Source organism: Hemitrygon akajei, chromosome 8, assembly GCF_048418815.1.
Source record: "Hemitrygon akajei chromosome 8, sHemAka1.3, whole genome shotgun sequence".
NCBI lineage: Eukaryota > Metazoa > Chordata > Chondrichthyes > Myliobatiformes > Dasyatidae > Hemitrygon > Hemitrygon akajei.
In genome coordinates, this window is record NC_133131.1 from 177937466 (window position 1) to 177957425 (window position 19960).

Below are 19960 nucleotides of genomic sequence, written 5' to 3' on the forward strand. Positions count from 1 at the left end.
CCAAGGGCTGGAATGGCTAACACGATAGGGCACAGTTTTAAGGTGTTTGGAAGTAGGTACAGCAGAAATGTCTGGGGTGAGTCTTTTACAAAGAGAGTGGTGAGTGCGTGTGATAGGTTGCTGGCGACAGTGGAGGAGGTGGATACGATAGGGTCTTTCAAGATACTCCTCTGTGTGTCTCTGCTTCTAAGTTCCAGTGAGTACAGGCCAAGAATTATCATATTTTCCTCATATAATAACCTTTTTATTCCCGGAATTATCCTTCCAATGCTGACACACCTTTTCTTAGATGAGGAGCCCAAAACTGTTCACAATACTGAAGGTGAGGCCTCAATAACACACACAAAATGCTGGAGGAACTCAGTAGGCCAAGCAGCATCTGTGGAAAAATGTAAGGTCGACGTTCGGGCAATACCCTTCAGTAGGTCCTTCTTGTCGAGCTGAAGGGTCTTGCCCGGAGATGTGGACCCTATTCCTTTGTATAGGTGCTGCCTTACCTGCTGAGGTCCTCCAGCATTTTGTGTGCATTGCTTGGATTTCCAAAATCTGTAGATTTTCTCTTTTTTTGTGAAGTCTCACCAGTACCTTATAAAGCCTCAGCATCACAACCTTGCCCTGATATTCAATACCTCTTGAAATGAATGATAACATTGCATTTGGCTTCATCACCAATGACCTTTAGGGTGCTCTGCACAAGGACGTCCAAGTTATTTTGCATCTCCCACTTTTTTGATTTTCTCCCCGTTTAGAAAACAGTCTGCACACTTATTTCTTCTTCCATGGTGCATGACCATGCATATTTGTTGTAGCTATTAGTGAAACATGGTTGCAGGAGGGGTGTGATTGCCGACTAAATATTCCTGGATTTCGTTGCTTCAGGTGTGATAGAATCGGAGGGACAAGAGGGGGAGGTGTTCCGTTGCTTGTCAGAGAAAATATTACAGCGGTGCTTCGGCAGGATAGATCAGAGGGCTCGTCTAGGGAGACTATTTGGGTGGAATTGAGGAATGGGAAAGGTGTAGAAACACTTATAGGGGTGTATTATAGACCACCTAATGGGGAGCGAGAATTGGAGGAGCAAATTTGCAAGGAGATAGCAAATATTTGTAGTAAGCACAGGGCGGTGATTGTGGGAGATTTTAATTTTCCACACATAGACTAGGAAGCCCATACTGTAAAAGGGATGGATGTTTTGGAATTTGTAAAATGTGTGCAGAATAGTTTTTTTTGCAGCAATACATAGAGGTACCGACTAGAGAAGGGGCAGTGTTGGATCTTCTGTTAGGAAATGAAATAGGTCAGGTGACGGAGGTATGTGTTGGGGAGCATTTTGGGTCCAGTGATCACAATGCCATTAGTTTCAATATAATTATGGAGATGGACAGGACTGGACCCAGGGTTGAGATTTTTGATTGGAGAAAGGCTAACTTTGAGGAGATGCGAAAGGATTAGAAGGAGTGGATTGGGACAATTTGTTTTATGGGAAGGATGTAATAGAGAAATGGAGGTAATTTAAAGGTGAAATTTTGAGGGTACAGAATCTTTATGTTCCTGTTAGGTTGAAAGGAAAGGTTAAAAGTTTGACAGAACCATGGTTTTCCAGGGATATTGGAAACTTGGTTAGGAAAAAGAGAGATATCTACAATAAATATAGGCAGCATGGAGTAAATGAGGTGCTCGAGGAATATAAAGAATGTAAGAAGAATCTTAGGAAAGAAATTAGAAAAGCTAATTAGAAGATACGAGGTTGCTTTGGCAAGTAAGGTGAAAATAAATGCGAAGGGTTTCTACAGTTATACTAATAGCAAAAGGATAGTGAGGGATAAAATTGGTCCCTTAGAATATTAGAGTGACCAGCTATGTGTGGAGCCGAAAGAGATGGGGGAGATTTTGAACAACTTCTTTTCTTCGGTATTCACTAATGAGAAAGAGATTGAATTGTGTAAGGTAAGGGAAACAAGTAGGGAAGTTATGGAAACTAGGACGATTAAAGAGGAGGTAGTACTGGCGCTTTTAAGGAATATAAAAGTAGATACATCTCCGGGTCCTAACAGGATATTCCCTAGGACCTTGAGGGAGGTTAGTGTAGAAATAGCAGGTGCCCTGACAGAAATATTTCAAATGTCATTAGAAATGGGGATGGTGCCGGAGGATTGGCGTATTGCTCATGTGGTTCCATTTTTTTAAAAAGGGAACTAAGAGTAAACCTAGCAATTATAGGCCTGTCAGTTTGACGTCAGTGGTGGATAAATTAATGGAAAGTTTTCTTAGAGATGGTGTATATAATTATCTGGATAGACAGGGTCTGATAAGGAACGGTCAGCATGGATTTGTGCGTGGAAGGTCATGTTTGACAAATGTTATTGAATTTTATGAAGAGGTTACGAGGAAATTTGACTAGGGTAAAGCGGTGGATGTTGTCTATATGGACTTCAGTAAGGCCTTTGACAAGGTTCCAAACGGAAGGTTAGTTAGTAAGGTTCAATCGTTAGGTATTAATATTGAAGTAGTAAAATGGATTCAACAGTGGCTGGATGGGAGATGCCAGAGGGTAGTGGTGGATAACTGTTTGTCAGGTTGGAGGCCGGTGACTAGTGGTGTGCCTAAGGGATCTGTACTGGGCCAATGTTGTTTGTCATATACATTAATGATCTGGATGATGGGGTGGTAAACTGGATTAGTAAGTATGCAGATGATACTAAGGTAGGTGGCGTTGTGGATAATGAAGTAGGTTTTCAAAGTTTGCAGAGAGATTTAGGTCAGTTAGAAGAGTGGGCTGAACGATGGCAGATGGATTTTAATGCTGATAAGTGTCAGCTGCTACATTTTGGTAGGAATAATCCAAATAGGACATACATGGTAAATGGTAGGGCATTGAAGAATGCAGTAGAACAGAATGATCTAGGAATAATGGTTCATAGTTCCCTGAAGGTGGAATCTCATGTGGATAGGGTGATGAGGAAACCTCTTGGTATGTTGGCCTTTATAAATCAGAGCACTGAGTATAGGAGTTGGGATGTAATGTTAAAATTGTACAAGGCATTGGTAAGGCCGAATTTGGAGTATTGTGTACAGTTCTGGTCACCGAATTATAGGAAAGATGTCAACAAAATAGAAAGAGTACAGAGAAGATTTACTAGAATGTTACCTGGGTTTCAGCACCTAAGTTACAGGCAAAGGTTGAACAAGTTAGGACTTTATTCTTTAGAGCGTAGAAGGTTGGGGGGGGGGACTTGATAGAGGTATTTATAATTATGAGGGGGATAGATAGAGTTGACGTGGATAGGCTTTTTCCATTGGGAGTAGGGGAGATTGAAACAAGAGGCCATGAGTTGAGAGTCGGGGGCTAAATTTTAAGGGTATCACGAGGGGGAATTTCTTTACTCAGAGAGTGGTAGCTGTGTGGAATGAGCTTCCAGTAGAAGTGGTAGAGGCAGGTTCGGTATTGTCATTTAAAGTAAAATTGGATAGGTATATGGACAGGAAAGGAATGGAGGGTTATGGGCTGAGTGCGGTCCAGTGGGACTAGGTGAGTGTAAGTGTTCAGCATGGATTAGAAGGGCTGAGATGGCCTGTTTCTGTGCTGTAATTGTTATATGGTTATGAGGTTATATTTTCCAACATCCTATTTCAATTGCCACTATTTTGCCCATCCTCCTACTCTGTCTACGTCTTTCTGCAGCATTCCCGTTTCTTCAACACTACCTGTTCCTCTACCAATCTTTGTATCATCTGCAAACCTGGCCATCTATTCCACCATCTAAATCATTGTTAGATGGCATACAAAGAAGTGGTCTCAACACCGACCCCAGACAAACACGACTGGTCACTGGCAGTGAACCAGAAAATGTTCCTTTCATTCCAACTCGCTGCCTCCTACCAATCAGCCAGTGCTCTAGCCATGCTAGTAAATTTCTTATAATACCATGGGCTCTTAACTTAGTAGGTAGTTTCACGTGTGGCACCTAGTCAAAGTCCATCTAAATTCCAAATATACAATATCCACTACACCCACTTTATCTATCCTACTTGTAATGATTTCAAAGAATTCCAACTGGCTCGTTAGGCAAGATTTTCCCTTGAGGAAACCATGCTGACTTAGTGCTATCTTCTCCTGTGTCACCAAGTACTTGGTAACCTCATCCTTAACAATTGACTTAACATCAGATTGGAGGAAGTCCATTTAGAACAGAGATGCGGAGAAATTACTTTAGTCAGAGTGTGGTAATTCTGTGGAATTTGTTGCTAGGAGCGGCTGTGGAGGCGAAGTCATTGGGTACATTTAAGACAGAGATAGATAGGTTCTTGATTATCCAGGGCATCAAAGGGCATGGGGAGAAGGCGGGGGAGTGGGGATGACTGGAAGAATTGGATCATCTCACGATTGAACGGCGGAACAGACTCGACGGGCCGAATGGCCTGCTTCTGCTCCTATATCTTATGGTCTTATGCTCTTATTTTCTCAAGCACGGAAGTTAGGCTAACTGGTCTATATATTTTTTTTTCTGCTGCCTTCCTCCTTTCTGAAAGAGTGGATTGAGATTTGCAATTTTCCAGTCCCCTGGAACCATGCCAGAGTCCAATCATTCTTAAACAATCACTACTAATGACTCCACAGTCTCTACCGCTACCTATTTAAGAACCCTTGGGTGCAGTTCATCTGGTCCAGGTGGCTTACTTATCTTTCGCTCTTTCAGCTTTTAGAGCACCTACTCCCTTGTAATAGTAACTGCACTCAATTCTCTTCTCTCACACCCTCTTGTTTTTCTCAGTGAACAGCGATGCAATATACCTATTTTGTTAATCTACCAACTCATTGTCCCCAGCTATTCCTTCTCTGAACATATTTTATAGCAGTGTTACATGCACTCTCATCTCTCTTTTATTTTTTATAGTGTTGAAAAAGCTTTTATTTCTATCCAACACATACACCACGCTGGAGGAACTCAGCAGGTCGGGCAGCATCCGTGGGAACGAGCAGCCAACGTTCCGGGCCGAGACCCTTCGTCAGGACTGAAGATGGAGGAGGCAGGGGCCCTATAAAGAAGGTGCGAGAAGGGTGGGAAGGAGAAGGCTGGTAGGTGTCAGGTTAAAAACCAATCAGAGGAAAGATCAAACGGTGGGGGAGGGGAAGCAGGGAGGGGATAGGCAGGAAGGGTGAAGAAGGAATGTAAGGTGAAAGCATTGTGTAGTAGGAGAAGGCTGAATCATGAGAGAGGTGATAGGCAGCTGGAGGAGGAGGCAGAGTGAAACTGGGATGGTGAAGGGAGAGGGAGGTAATTACCGGAAGTTGGAGAATTCAATGTTCATGCCAAGGGGCTGGAGACTACCCAAACGGTATATGAGGTGTTGTTCCTGCAACCTGAGTTTGGTCTCATCATGGCAGTAGAGGAGGCCATGTATGGACATATCCGAATGGGAGTGTGAAGCAGAGTTGAAGTGGGCGGCAACCGGGAGATCCTGTCTGTTGTGGCGGACGGAGCGGGGGTTCTCGACGAAGCGGTCCCTCAATCTGCCTCGGGTCTCGCCGATGTAGAGGAGCACTGCCAGCCTCCGGATCTTGCATATTACCCTCCGCAAGGGGTCAACCTTCATCCCGTTGGCAGTAATCCCTCCAGACTGAACGGCTACATTTACAGGACCACCGATTGCCGGTCCTAGTATAGGCAGCACTACTCCTTTCAAGTGGGGAGTTGCTGAGGTAATGAGATGCCCTATCATGGAAGAGGTTAGTTCAACATCCTCTGGCAGGCTATCACTAATTACATTCTATGATGAGGGCCCACTGGCGAAGGGCTCGAATCCCTTCCTGTGCTGTGCTCGACTTCGCCTGGGGCTTGAAATGCTATTCAACGAGAGAAGGGTAGCTGAAGCTGACTGGCGCTGCCATCCGATCCCATAGAATCATGCTCAGGGGCAGCAAGCAGCGTCCTCAGGGCGTATTGATCCAGTGTAGGGATGATAGGTTCCCTAAACAGCAATCTCTTTATTAGATCAGATCACTCCAGTACTCCTCATCCCGTACCCTCAACAACCACACGGTCAGAGGGGCCCATTGTATCACGTCCACACATTCATGATCCTCCTCCTCTTCCTCTGCCACCTGAGAGGAAGGGGACGCGGGCAGGTACTCCCCATTGGCGTGATTGGGACCACGTGATTACCGGCCTAGTCCATACAGTTTCGGGTGCATACGGGAGACAGCGATCAGTTTGAGGAATCCAGTCCACCATCTCTTCCACAGTTTCACCATCCGCCCAGACATCCCCACCCCCATCCATGGTGTGAATCTTCGCCCAGCCGCATCAAAGCTCGGACTTAAACAAGATCTTGTTGTCAATTGGTTCTCCGGGAAGCCTCTAATTGCTGTTACTTCATTAGACGACAGGATATCTCCGTATTCTTGTCTTCTAGCTCTGAGGCGCGGGTCTGGGACATCCGGACAACTTTCTCCACTTCATCATAAAGATCTGCAATCATCCTGTGCTGGTGCCTTACAATGGCTGTAAACAGATAGAAAGCATCACTCCGAGTATCCTTTCTCCTGGGGAATCCTGATAAGACGATAAAATCACAAGACATAGGAGCAGAATTAGGCTATTTGACCCATCGAGTCTGCTCCGCCATTTAATCATGACTGATCCTTTTTCCCCTCCTCAGCCCCACTCCCTGGTCTTCTTCCCGTGACCTTTGATACCGTGCCCAATCAATAACCTATCAAGCTCTGCCTTAAATACACTCAGTACCCTGGTCTCAACAGCTGCCTTTGGTAATAGATTCACAAATACATCACCTTCTGGCTAAATAAATTTCTCCCTATCTTTCTTTTAAATGAGGTCCCTCTATCCCGAGGCTGCGCTGTCTTGTCCTAGACTCCCCCACCATGGAGAGCATTCTTTCCACATCTACTCTGTCCATGCCTTTCAACATTCGAAACGTTTCTATGAGATCCCCTCTCTTCCTTCTAAATTCCAGCGAGTACAGGCTAAGAGCCATCAAACGTTCCTCATATGATAACCCTTTCATTCCGGGAATCATCCTTGTGAACCTCCTCTGGACCCTCCCCAATGCCAGCACATCTTTTCTTAGATGAGGGGCCCAGAACTGTTCACAATGCTCAAGGTGAGGCCTCACCAGTGCCTGTAAAGTCTCAGCATCACATCCCTGCTCTTGGATTCTAGACCTCTTGGAATGAATGCTAACATTGCATTTGCCTTCCTCACCACCAACTCAACCTGGAAGTTAACCTTTCGTGTGTTCTGCACAAGGACTCCCAATACCTTTGCATCACAGATTTTTGGGTTTTCTCCCCGTTTGAAAAATAGTCTGCATATTTATTACTACTACCAAAGTGCATGACCATGCATTTTCCAATATTGTATTTAATTTGCTAGTCTATTAACCATTTTCCTACGGCCTCTAACTCCTCCGACAGCATATCTGTTTCCTTAACACTACCTCCCCCTACACCAATCTTTGTATCATTTGCATACCTGACAACAAAACTGTCAGTTCCATCATCTAAATCATTGATATACAGCATAAAAAGAAGCGGTCCCAACTCCTGTGGAACACCACTGGTCACTGGCAGCCAACCAGAATAGAATCCTTCTATTCCCACTCGCAGCCTCCAACCAATCAGCCAAAGCTCTAAGCATGAAAGTAACTTTCCTGTAATGCCATAGTCTCATAATTTGGTAAGCAGCCTCATATATCGCACCTTGTCAAAGGCCTTCCGAAAAACCAAATGTACAACATCCACTACATCCCCTTTATCTCTCCTACGTGTAATTCCTCAAAGAATTCCAAAAGGTTAATTAGGCAAGATTTTCTCTTAAGGAGACATACTGACTTTGCCCTATTTTGCCCGTTGTCTCCAAGTACTCCAAAAACATCATCCTTTCCGCAAGACTGAAGTGACATTTGCAATTTTCCAGTCCGCTAGCACCTAACCTCATTTGTAATTACTACTGAGGAGTTTGATCCGACATAAACTGACTGGTTTGATGTGGGGATTGGGGATCGGCTTCAGAAGCATTTTATGCAAAAGAACAAATCATCATCTAGAGGAAATGGGTTAATTAAACTAAACCATATAACCATATAACAATCACAGCACGGAAACAGGCCATTCCGGCCCTCCTAGTCCGTGCCGAACTCTTAATCTCACCCAGTCCCACCTACCCGCACTCAGCCCATAACCCTCCACTCCTTTCCTGTCCATATACCTATCCAATTTTACCTTAAATGACACAACTGAACTGGCCTCTACTACTTCTACAGGAAGCTCATTCCACACAGCTATCACTCTCTGAGTAAAGAAATACCCCCTCGTGTTTCCCTTAAACTTTTGCCCCCTAACTCTCAAATCATGTCCTCTCGTTTGAATCTCCCCTACTCTCAATGGAAACAGCCTATTCACGTCAACTCTATGTAATCCTCTCAACATTTTAAATACCTCGATCAAATCTCCCCTCAACCTTCTACGCTCCAATGAATAGAGACCTAACTTGTTCAACCTCTCTCTGTAACTTAACTGCTGAAACCCAGGTAACATCCTAGTAAATCGTCTCTGCACTCTCTCTAATTTATTGATATCTTTCCTATAATTCGGTGACCAGAACTGTACACAATATTCCAAATTTGGCCTTACCAATGCCTTATACAATTTTAACATTACATCCCAACTTCTGTACTCAATGCTCTGATTTATAAAGGCCAACGTTCCAAAAGCCTTCTTCACCACCCTATCTACATGAGACTCCACCTTCAGGGAACTATGCACTGTTATTCCTAGATCTCTCTGTTCCACTGCATTACTCAATGCCCTACCATTTACCCTGTATGTTCTATTTGGATTATTCCTGCCAAAATGTAGAACCTCACACTTCTCAGCATTAAACTCCATCTGCCAACGTTCAGCCCATTCTTCTAACCGGCATAAATCTCCCTGCAAGCTTTGAAAACCCACCTCATTATCCACAACACCTCCTACCTTAGTATCATCAGCATACTTACTAATTCAATTTACCACCCCATCATCCAGATCATTTATGTATATTACAAACAACATTGGGCCCAAAACAGATCCCTGAGGCACCCCGCTAGTCACCGGCCTCCATCCCGATAAACAATTATCCACCACTACTCTCTGGCATCTCCCATCTAGCCACTGTTGAATCCATTTTATTACTCCAGCATTAATACCTAACGACTGAACCTTCTTAACTAACCTTCCATGTGGAACTTTGTCAAAGGCCTTGCTGAAGTCCATATAGACTACATCCACTGCCTTACCCTCGTCAACATTCCTCGTAACTACTTCAAAAAATTCAATAAAGTTTGTCAAACATGACCTTCCACGCACAAATCCATGCTGGCTACTCCTAATCAGATCCTGTCTATCCAGATAATTATAAATACTATCTCTAAGAATACTTTCCATTAATTTACCCACCACTGATGTCAAACTGACAGGTCTATAATTGCCAGGCTTACTTCTAGAACCCTTTTTAAACAATGGAACCACATGAGCAATACGCCAATCCTCCGGCACAATCCCCGTTTCTAATGTCATCTGAAAGATCTCCGTCAGAGCTCCTGCTATCTCTACACAAACTTCCCTCAAGGTCCTGGGGAATATCCGGTCAGGATCCGGAGATTTATCCACTTTTAAATTTCTTAAAAGCGCCAGTACTTCCACCTCTTTAATTGTCATAGGTTCCATAACTTCCTTACTTGTTTCCCACACCTTACACCATTCAATATCCTTCTCCTTAGTGAATACCGAAGAGAAGAAATCGTTCAAAATCTCTCCCATCTCCCTCGGCTCCACACATAGCTGACCACCCTGATTCTCTAAGGGACCAATTTTATCCCTCACTATCCTCTTGCTTTTAATATAACTGTAGAAGCCTTTCGGATTTACTTCCACCTTATTTGCCAAACCAAACTCGTAACTTCTTTTAGCTTTTCTAATCTCTTTCTTAAGTTTCCTTTTACATTCTTTATATTCCTCGAGCAATTCTTTTACTCCATGCTGCCTATATCTATTGTAGACATCCCTCTTTTTTCGAACCAAGTTTCTAATATCCATTGAAAACCATGGCGCTTTCAAACCTTTAACCTTTCCTTTCAACCGAACAGGAACATAAAGATTCTGTACCCTCATAATTTCACCCTTAAATGACCTCCATTTCTCTATTACATCCTTCCCAGAAAACAACTTGACCCAATCCACTCTCTCTAAATCCCTGCGCATCTCCTCAAAGTTAGCCTTTCTCCAATCAAAAATCTCAACTCTAGGTCCAGTCCTGTCCTTCTCCATAATTATATTGAAGCTAATGCTATTGTGATCACTGGACCCGAAGTGCTCCCCACCACATACATCTGTCAGCTGACCTATCGCATTCCCTAACAGGAGATCCAACACTGCCCCATCTCTAGTCGGTACCTCTATGTATTGTTGCAAAAAACTATCCTGCACACATTTCACAAACTCTAAACCATCCAGCCCTTTTACAGAATGAGCTTCCCAATCTATGTGTGGAAAATTAAAATCTCCCACAATCACCACCTTGTGTTTACTACAAATATCTGCTATCTCCTTACACATTTGCTCTTCCAACTCACGCTCCCCATTAGGTGGCCTATAATACACTCCTATCAGTGTTACTACACCTTTCCCATTCCTCAATTCCACCCAAATAGCCTCCCTAGAGGAGCTCTGTAATCTATCCTTCCAAAGCACCGCCATAAGATTTTCTCGGACAAGCAATGCAACACCTCCTCCTCTGGCCCCTCCTACTCTATCACACCTGAAGCAACTAAATCCAGGAATATTTAGTTGCCAATCACACCCTTCCTGCAACCATGTTTCACTAATAGCTACAACATCATAATTCCAGGTATCAATCCACACTTTAAGCTCATCCACCTTTCTTACAATGCTCCTAGCATTAAAATAGATACATTTAAGATACTCTCCACCTCCTCCTCTCTTTTCATCCCTAGCAATGCTTTCAAATTTATTATCCTTTTCTTTCTTCTCCCCTACAACTTCGGGCTGAGCGCATCCCTTCTCCATCACCTGCCTTTCCTCCCTCACACACTGTCTACTTACTTGCTCTACTGGTGAACTAACCTCCTCTCTCATAGTCTCCTCAAATTGATTTCCGCCCCCCCCCCATCTTACTAGTTTAAAGTCTGCCCTGTAGCCCTAGCAAACTTCCCTGCTAGGATATTGGTCCCCCCAGGATTCAAGTGTAACCCGTCCTTCTTGAACAGGTCACGCCTGCCCCAGAAGAGGTCCCAATGATCCAGAAACTTGAATCCCTGCCCCCTGCTCCAATCCCTCAACCACGCATTCATCCTCCACCTAATTCCATTCCTACTCTCACTGTCGCGTGGCACAGGCAGTAATCCCGAGATTACTGCCTTTGCAGTCCTTCTTCTTAACTGCCTTCCTAACTCCCTATACTCTCGTTTCAGGACCTCTTCCCCTTTCCTACCTATGTCATTGGTACCTACATGTACCACAACCTCTGGCTCCTCACCCTCCCACTTCAGGATATCTTGGACGCGATCAGAAACGTCCCGGACCCTGGCACCAGGGAGGCAAACTACCATCCGGGACTCCCGATCACCTCCACAGAACCGCCCGTCTGAACCCCTGACTATCGGGTCCCCTATTACTATGGTCCTCTTTCTTCTATCCCTACCCTTCTGAGCTACAGGGCCGTCCTCTGTGCCGGAGGCCCGGCCACTGTCACTTCCTCCAGGTAGGCTGTCCCCCCCAACAGTACTCAAACATGAGTACTTATTGTCAAGGGGTACAGCCACTGGGGTACTCTCTAGTACCTGCCCCTTCCCCTTCCTGACCGTGACCCACCTATCTGCCTCCCGTGGCCCCGGAGTGACCACCTGCCTGTAACTCCTCTCTATCACCTCCTCACTCTCCCTGACCAGGCGAAGGTCATCGAGCTGCAGCTCCAGTTCCCTAACTCGGTCCCTCAGGAGCTGCAGTTCGACGCACCTGGCGCAGATGTGGACGTCCGGGTGGCTCGGAGACTCCAGGACCTCCCACATCCGACACCGAGAACAACAAGCTGCCCTCACACTCATACTTCCCGAATAACTGAAAATAACAAGAACTAAAAGATAAGCCTACTGTGCCCTCTTCCGCCTAAGCCCTCTGAGCCCAAGCCCTACACTCTGCTCCCGGCTCACTCCGCTGCCCGCAAACGAACCAGTTGCAACTTTATGGACGCTTTTTGTGTTAAGGCAAGCTACGACAAAGTAATTTCTTGGAACTTCTGAAGAGATCATCACTACTTAATGAGGAGCCTCGCCGGTGTTTCGGCAACAGTCAGATAACAGGTTGGTAGGCGGTGCCACAGCACATAGTACAAAAGAAGCATTGTTGTTGTGTGTTGGAACTTAGGTGAATAAAGGTCAGCAGAGCGTGGCGGAAAATAGAAGAAGAGGAACAGTCAGCCATGGCGTCCTCAGTGTAGCGTTCGAATCCATCTTCATCTTTGGGATTTATCTAACCCGTGCCTTTCGAATTGCCCCCAGAAACTCCAGCCATTGATCTGCCGTCATTCCAGATACTGATCCCTTCCAATCAGCTTCTGTAATCCCTGATCGTGTCTCAATCAAATATTATCCGTTCCTTTGCCGCCACCGATGTTGCGTGCCCCGCTGGTCTCCCTGGACAATTTGTGTTTTGTAGGGGTTTTATGCTTGCTCTGTAATTCCTATGTTTTGCACAATTTATTTAATTTAAATATACAATATATACTGTACTTCAAATTTCAGTTTTCTTTTGTCTCTATCATCACGTATCGCATTTTACTGCTGCCTGAATGTTAACAAATTTTATGACATATGCCGGTGATATTAAAACTGATTCTGATATCTGCAATCGGCACCAATCGTCCCTAACAAATTGCGAACACTTCAATCAAAAAGTCTTGTTTTCCGCTTAGATTCCGGGGAAGGAACATCAAGCTCGCCGCTGGCAGAACGGTACCCAAGTGCGGAATGACGGCAGACTGTCACGGTGGGCGCATTCAGGACGGTACTCATCTGCGGAATGACGGCAAACTGACAAGACTGGACCAAATGGACCAAGGTAAACGTACAAGGTAAACAAGGTAAACCAACAGACCATCGGAGGCACTACCGAGCGTCACCGCGAGTCTGTTCTCCAACATACAGTAGGACTCCGCTTACAGAGCACAGCGCGTGTCCCCTTAAAGTAATCAAAGAACTCGAGAAACGCGCGACCGGTCACAACCAGGCTGACAAAAGCAAACAGAAAGAAACTTGGCTTAACGGCTGTATCCGTTAGTCTGTCCAGGTGCTGGAGAAACCCAGAAACCCAACGCACTACGGCAGCGACAGAGGACTACAGGGCTCATGGCAAGGAAGTGAGCCGTGTGTCCGATCAGTGCCCGAGGTATGTCTCAAACTGCTGAGGATTCCACAGAATCGAAGAAATCTGATGTGGAGTCTGTACAGATAGCGAAGGTCTTCGTCGAATCAGCGGGGAAGGTGGATTCCGCAGTCGGGGTGTTCGGACCCATCCTTAGCTGGCCGCAACCATTGTTAAACTAACCTTGGGCAATATAGACAGCCCGGAGTTGGTCTACATGAAGAAGCGGTCCCACGTCGTGAGGCACCAGCTGTAGGTCGTATCCGGGCAGATTAAGGCAGTCCTTCGGGAGATCTGGAGAAGCACGATGAACAACTAGTACTTCCCCATTGAGGAGAACATCAAGAACTAGTTTAGGAAGTATATGAACAACCTCCACGCGGCGCTAAAGTACCCGCAGGCCGAGAAGGAAGAGTTCCTCAAACACGTCGATGTGAGCCAGAACCTCGACACTCTCTCTCTGCTGCGGTGATGGACTTTAGCAAACCCATCCTGGAGCCCGCCAGGAACTGCGATCAGAGGAACCGGCGCCTGATGGAGGGTTTGCATCCATCTGAAGGATCTCTTCAGGCCTGATCGCCCTGGCAGGACACGCCGCCAAGACTGAGAACGATGGAAAGGCGCACGGGAAGCAATGGAATGCGAAACGGGCCAAAGTCCAAGAGAAAATGAATCTGTGAAACATAAGTTGCGCAGCAGATGGCGATTAATATAAAGAGAATACAAAAGGAAAAAAGGTGGGAGAGATAGCAATGATTGTTCAATTTCCGCCCGGAAAGTATAGAAACGAATAATGATAGGGTCCGTTGGTCAGATCGGGTCCTTGATAACGTCTCTAAGTTTGAAAATAGTCTTTGGTTATAACCATATAACCATATAACAATTACAGCACGGAAACAGGCCATCTCGGCCCTTCTAGTCCATGCCGAACGCTTACTCTCACCTAGTCCCATCGACCCGCACTCAGCCCATAACCCTCCATTCCTTTCCTGTCCATATACCTATCAATTTTACTTTAAATAACAATACCGAACCTGCCTCTACCACTTCGACTGGAAGCTCGTTCCACACAGCTACCACTCTCTGAGTAAAGAAATTCCCCCTCGTGTTACCCCTAAACTTTTGCCCCCTAACTCTCAAATCATGTCTTCCTGTTTGAATCTCCCCTACTCTCAATGGAAAAAGCCTATCCACGTCAACTCCTATCTATCCCCCTCATAATTTTTGTTACGTACCCTGTAACTGGGTGTCAGACCAGCAGAGATAGAAGTATCCGTTGGAGTCTGGTGGTACCAAAACTAAAGGTGTTTATTAGTAAACTACACAATACAATATCAATAATGCAAATATACATATAAAACAAGTTAGCAGTAATAAACCTAAAAGTGTAGGAATAATAATAAGCAATAATAAACAAGCTCTATCGATGTCTAGGGGTAAATGAATTGTCATAGAAAAGTATAGAGTTCAGTTCATGCGTGCTGAGGTAGTTATGGTTGTTGTGTTGTAATTGTTGGAGAGAGAGAGATAGAGAGAGAGAGCGAGATGTAACAGCTGCAGCAGGCAAACCTTCTACTGCTTTCTGATTCCGTCGTGTCATTGTGGTCATTCAGTTATGACCCCTCTGTTCTTCAGCTAGACCGTTCTTCTGTGGTGGACTCGTCACTCTGGCATGAGTGGACACACACACAAGTACCCACAGGCCCTGCTGTCACACTGTGAGCTTTACTGACCGATCTCCTGATTCGGTCTCCGAACACCCACCTTCCTGTGGGTTCGCAACACTCAGTCAGTGTCCACTGGTGTGTCTGAAGGGTGTCTCCCCAGACCTGTCTTTTATCCCCACTCACGGGGTCTCAGCCATCCATCAACTCTGAATGACTGTGTCCATCAAATCAGGCCACTCCTGCTGTCTCATGAGGAATGTTAACGAGCAAAGTGAAGTCCTTGTAGTGAAATCCAGGAAGAGTCAAAATACAATAAATCAACAGTCTCTCTCTCCCTCTTATCTGTAGCAGATGTTCCTGCCTCTGTGCTTCATCTCTCTCTCTCTCTCTCATTAGCAGCATAGCAACAGCAATAGTTCATAGTTCTCGGGGGGGGGGGGGAGATGGTTAACTCTGCACCCCATTTCCATCAGGTTTGTTCATCACTCATAACACCCCCATCCTTCCGGGAATTTTCACCGGGTGAAAATTAACTAATAAAGCATATTACAGAATTCCAAAGATGAACAGAATACAGAAGTGGTCTTAACTACAAGAATAATACAGATACACGTTCAAATTAACATCTGGATAAACAATCAGCAATTATATTACTACTCCCCTTTACATGTTGTATTTTAATATCGAATTCCTGTAACAACAGACTCCAACTTAATAACCGCCTATTTTTATTCTTCCATGTTAGCCAAAAATACCAAGGGATTGTGTTCTTAACTTAGGTGTATATTACAAAGTGTGAACCAATACAGGTGTGATTATAATGTAGTACATTACAGCAGTCTGTGCAAATACTAATCTCTATTTCACTTTTAAGCTTAACATTCAAACAATCAATCTTCATTGGTGTTTTTATCTTTCACAGCTTCGTCGAACAAAAAAAAATCAATTTCCTGCACAACCAGAACCCGTTATTCAAAGTGGCATTTAGTCAACCCTTGCCTCTTTTCCACTTAACTCTCACGTGGTTAGTTGGGTTACCAGTGTGGAATAGGCCTTCACAGACTCCTTTCACAGGAGCTAGATCATCACTAATGTTTTCCAGACTAAGCTCATTTGCTGAACTTCCACACCACTCATTAATTTTAAGCAGGTTATTAATTTTATCTTCAGGATCTTTAATTCTATTAGTTTCCAGTTTAACATCTGCAGGTGATCCCTCTTGGTCAAAAGAACACTTCAAGTTCTGCCTCTCCAAATCACATATTTGAACAACATCAAATTGTTTATCCTTAAACTCCAAAACAAACTGTAATTGATTCGCAGGCACCTTGTTAACAAACCACTGTTTAGTTAACGGTCCCTTCCCTTTGATCAACAGTTCTGACACCAAACCCGGCTTTAAATTTTTTTTATTCAAAAGTCTAGGAACAATACCTTTCCCTTTTTCTTCAATAATATTCATCTCACCAGCTTTCATCTCATCACTAACTTTTAACACAAGTGGCTGAGAATTCTCACTTTCTACCGGTGCCAAGGTCAACCCTTTCTCCACTGAACCAAGTCCATCTGACCCAAAAGGACTGCATTTCTTTTCAACCAAGTCAGATACCTCAGACTTTTCCCGAGTCTCCACACAAGGTTCAGTACCCTGTGCATCCACATCCTTCACATCCTGAACACAGGCCAAAGGGACATCTGCCTCTTCTAGGCTTTCAATACCAGTCCCCTTTTCAAATTCTAAGTTCCCCTGATCCTCCCAGGTACTCTCTGGGCAACTCCCCTCCGGAGTAAACTCAACCTTGCGGGTTAAAACAACCTCGTCTGCTAACCCAGCAGACTCCCTCAAGGTAGCGGCATCCTTTTCATCTAGGACTGCCCTTATATCATCGGGAACACACTTAACTTCTTTAACTGCAAACAGCTCTGTCAAGCCAGACAGATCATCCGTGTCCAACACTGGACCTTCCAACTGCCACATCTGTTTCTCATCTTTACTCTGTGCCTCCATAACCTCCTTCCTCACTCCAAAATGTCCACCTAGGGGTATCTTATGGGCAAGGTTCAAAATTCCATTCCTTGACAACACTAAATCTGCTTCGTCTCCCTTACTTTCCTTAGCTCCACTATTCTCCGCTTTACCATCTTCTAACCTCTCTTGGTACGGGGCTGGTAAAAACGTCTCAGCTAAATCAACACTGGACTCATTTAAGCTGGTTCTTGTCTCAGCCGCCTTTCCAGACATGCTGCGAGTTATTGCGCATGCGGGATAAATCTTGGAATCTATGGGCGGGTCCTCAGCACTTACAGGCTTACTTGTCAGCTTCACTGCTGAGAACACGTCACCTGCCAGATCGTTACCGAGTAGGACGTCCACGCCGTCCATCGGTAGTTTCGACCGCACCCTTATTTCGACTGGTCAAGATACCAGGTCACATGAGAGACATGACTGCTGAGCTGATTCAGTGTGCTACGTGCATGATGTGGGAGGTCAGGGACACTGATGGTGCCCCCGGCTGCTACAGCTGTGGAAATTGTGTCCAGATTCAGCTTCTGAAGGAGCATGTTGCAGCACTGAAGAAAGAACTGGATGATCTCAGGTTCATCCGCGAAAACGAGAGTTTTCTGGATAGGACCTACGGTGAGGTCATTACACCGAGGATACCGGAAGAGAGAAAGGGGGCGACGATGAGGAAGGAAAGGATACTTGAAGTACAGGAGACCCCAGGGGATGTACCTCTCGTAAACAGGTTCACCCTCTTGGAAGCTGTCAGGACAGAAGATACTGCCAGTCTGAGAGGCGGACAGGTCTGCGAGCCGAAAATTGGTGCAGAAGCAGAGCCGAGGAGTCAGACATCAGGAAGAGCCGTGGTAGTAGGGGACTCCATAGTAAGAGGTACGGAAAGGGGTTTCTGCGGCAACAGGCGAGATTTAAGGATGGTGTGTTGCCTCCCTGGAGCTAGGATTCAGGACATCACGGACCGATTGCAGGGAATCCTCAAGGGTGAAGGTGAACAGCCGGAAGTGGTAGTGCATGTAGACACAAATGACATCGGGAAGAAGAGGAAGGACATTCTGCAGCGGGACTTCAGAGAACTCGGAAGAAGGTTGAAAAGCAGGACTTCCAGGGTGGTTATCTCTCGTTCGCTTCCAGTTCCTCGTGCTGGAGAGGGCAGGAACAGGGAGATAATGGATCTGAATGTGTGGCTGAGAAACTGGTGCAGGAAGAAAGGATTTACATTCTTGGACCACTGGGATCTGTTTTGGGGTAGGGATGAATTGTACAAAAGGGACGGGTTGCACCTTAATAGGCGGGGGACCAGCATTCTGGCAGACAGGTTTGCCACTGCAACACGGATGTGTTTAAACTAAGTAGTGGGGGGAGGTGATGGACTGGAAATATAAGGATGGAGTTAAAGGGAAAGTGAAAAAAGAAAAGTTAAAAAAGACAACAGAATCAATGGAGTAGAAGGCTCAAGAAGAGATCATACAGTATGGCTAAGTAAAATAGGAATTGATATGAAAGGCGAGGGGAGCAACGAATTAAAAGTATTATATATGAATCCACGAAGTATAAGGAATAAAGTAGATGAGCTTGAGGCTCAGTTGGAAATTGGCAAGTACGATGTTGTGGGAATAACTGAGACATGGCTTCAAGTGGACAGGGCCTGGGAAATGAATATTCAAGGATATGCATCTTATCGAAAGGACAGACTGACTGGCAGAGGGGGTGGGTTGGCTCTGTTGGTGAGGAATGATATTCAGTCCCTTGCAAGGGGGGACATAGAATCAGGGTATGTAGAGTCAGTATGGATAGAACTGAGAAATTCCAAGGGTAGAAAGACCCTAATGGGAGTTATCTACAGGCCCCCAAACAGCAGTCTGGATGTAGGGTGTAAGTTGAATGAAGAGTTAAAATTGGCATGTCGCAAAGGTAATGATACAGTTGTCATGGGGGATTGCAACATGCAGGTAGACTGGGAGAATCAGAATGGTACTGGACCCCAAGAAAGGGAGTTTGTGGAGTGCCTCCGAGATGAATTCTTAGAACAGCTTGTACTGGAGCCTACCAGGGAGAAGGCAATTCTAGACTTAGTGTTGTGCAATGAACCGGATTTGATCAGGGACCTGGAGGTAAAGGAACCATTAGGAGGTAGTGACCATAATATGATATGTTTTAACCTACAATTTGAGAAGGAGAAGGGAAAATCGGATGTGTCAGCATTACAGTTGAACAAAGGGATCTATGGAGCTATGAGGGAGGAGCTGGCCAAAGTTCGATGGAACAATACCCTAGGAGGGAAGACAGTGGAACAACAATGGCAGGTATTTCTGAGAATAATGCAGAAGATGCAGGATCAGTTCATTCCAAAGAGGAAAAAAAGATCCTAAGGGGAGTAAAGGGCAGTATAAAAATAAAAGAGAAGTATAACATAGCAAAGATGAGCGGGAAACCGGAGGACTGGGAAGCTTTTAAAGAGCAACAGAAGATAACAAAAAAGGCAATACGCCAAGAAAAAGTGAGGTACGAAGGTAAACTAGCCAAGAATATAAAGGAGGATAGTAAAAGCTTCTTTCGGTATGTGAATAGCAAAAAAATAGTTAAGACCAAAATTGGGTCATTGAAGACAGAAATGGGTGAATTTATTATGGGGAACAAGGAAATGGCAGATGAGTTGAACAGGTACTTTGGATCTGTCTTCACTAGGGAAGACACAAACAATCTCCCAGATGTAATAGTGACCAAAGGAACTAGGGTAAAGGATGAACTGAAGGAAATTTATATTAGGCAAGAAACGGTGTTGGATAGACTGTTGAGTCTGAAGGCTGATAAGTCCCCGGGACCTGATGGTCTGCA

At 44.9% G+C, this 19960-nt stretch overlaps 1 protein-coding gene across 1 annotated transcript in view; it reads right to left on the reverse strand.

Moving 5' to 3' along the window:
- Positions 1-17488, reverse strand: part of LOC140732549 (uncharacterized) — a 110508-nt gene extending 93020 nt beyond the window's left edge. The window contains exons 1-3 of the mRNA XM_073055318.1: positions 17419-17488; positions 13622-13732; positions 6374-6554 (exon numbers count right to left, since the gene is read on the reverse strand). Of these exons, the coding sequence (XP_072911419.1) occupies positions 6374-6554; positions 13622-13732; positions 17419-17488 (362 nt within the window). The remainder of the gene's footprint in view (positions 1-6373; positions 6555-13621; positions 13733-17418) is intronic.
- Positions 17489-19960: the final 2472 nt, after the last annotated feature.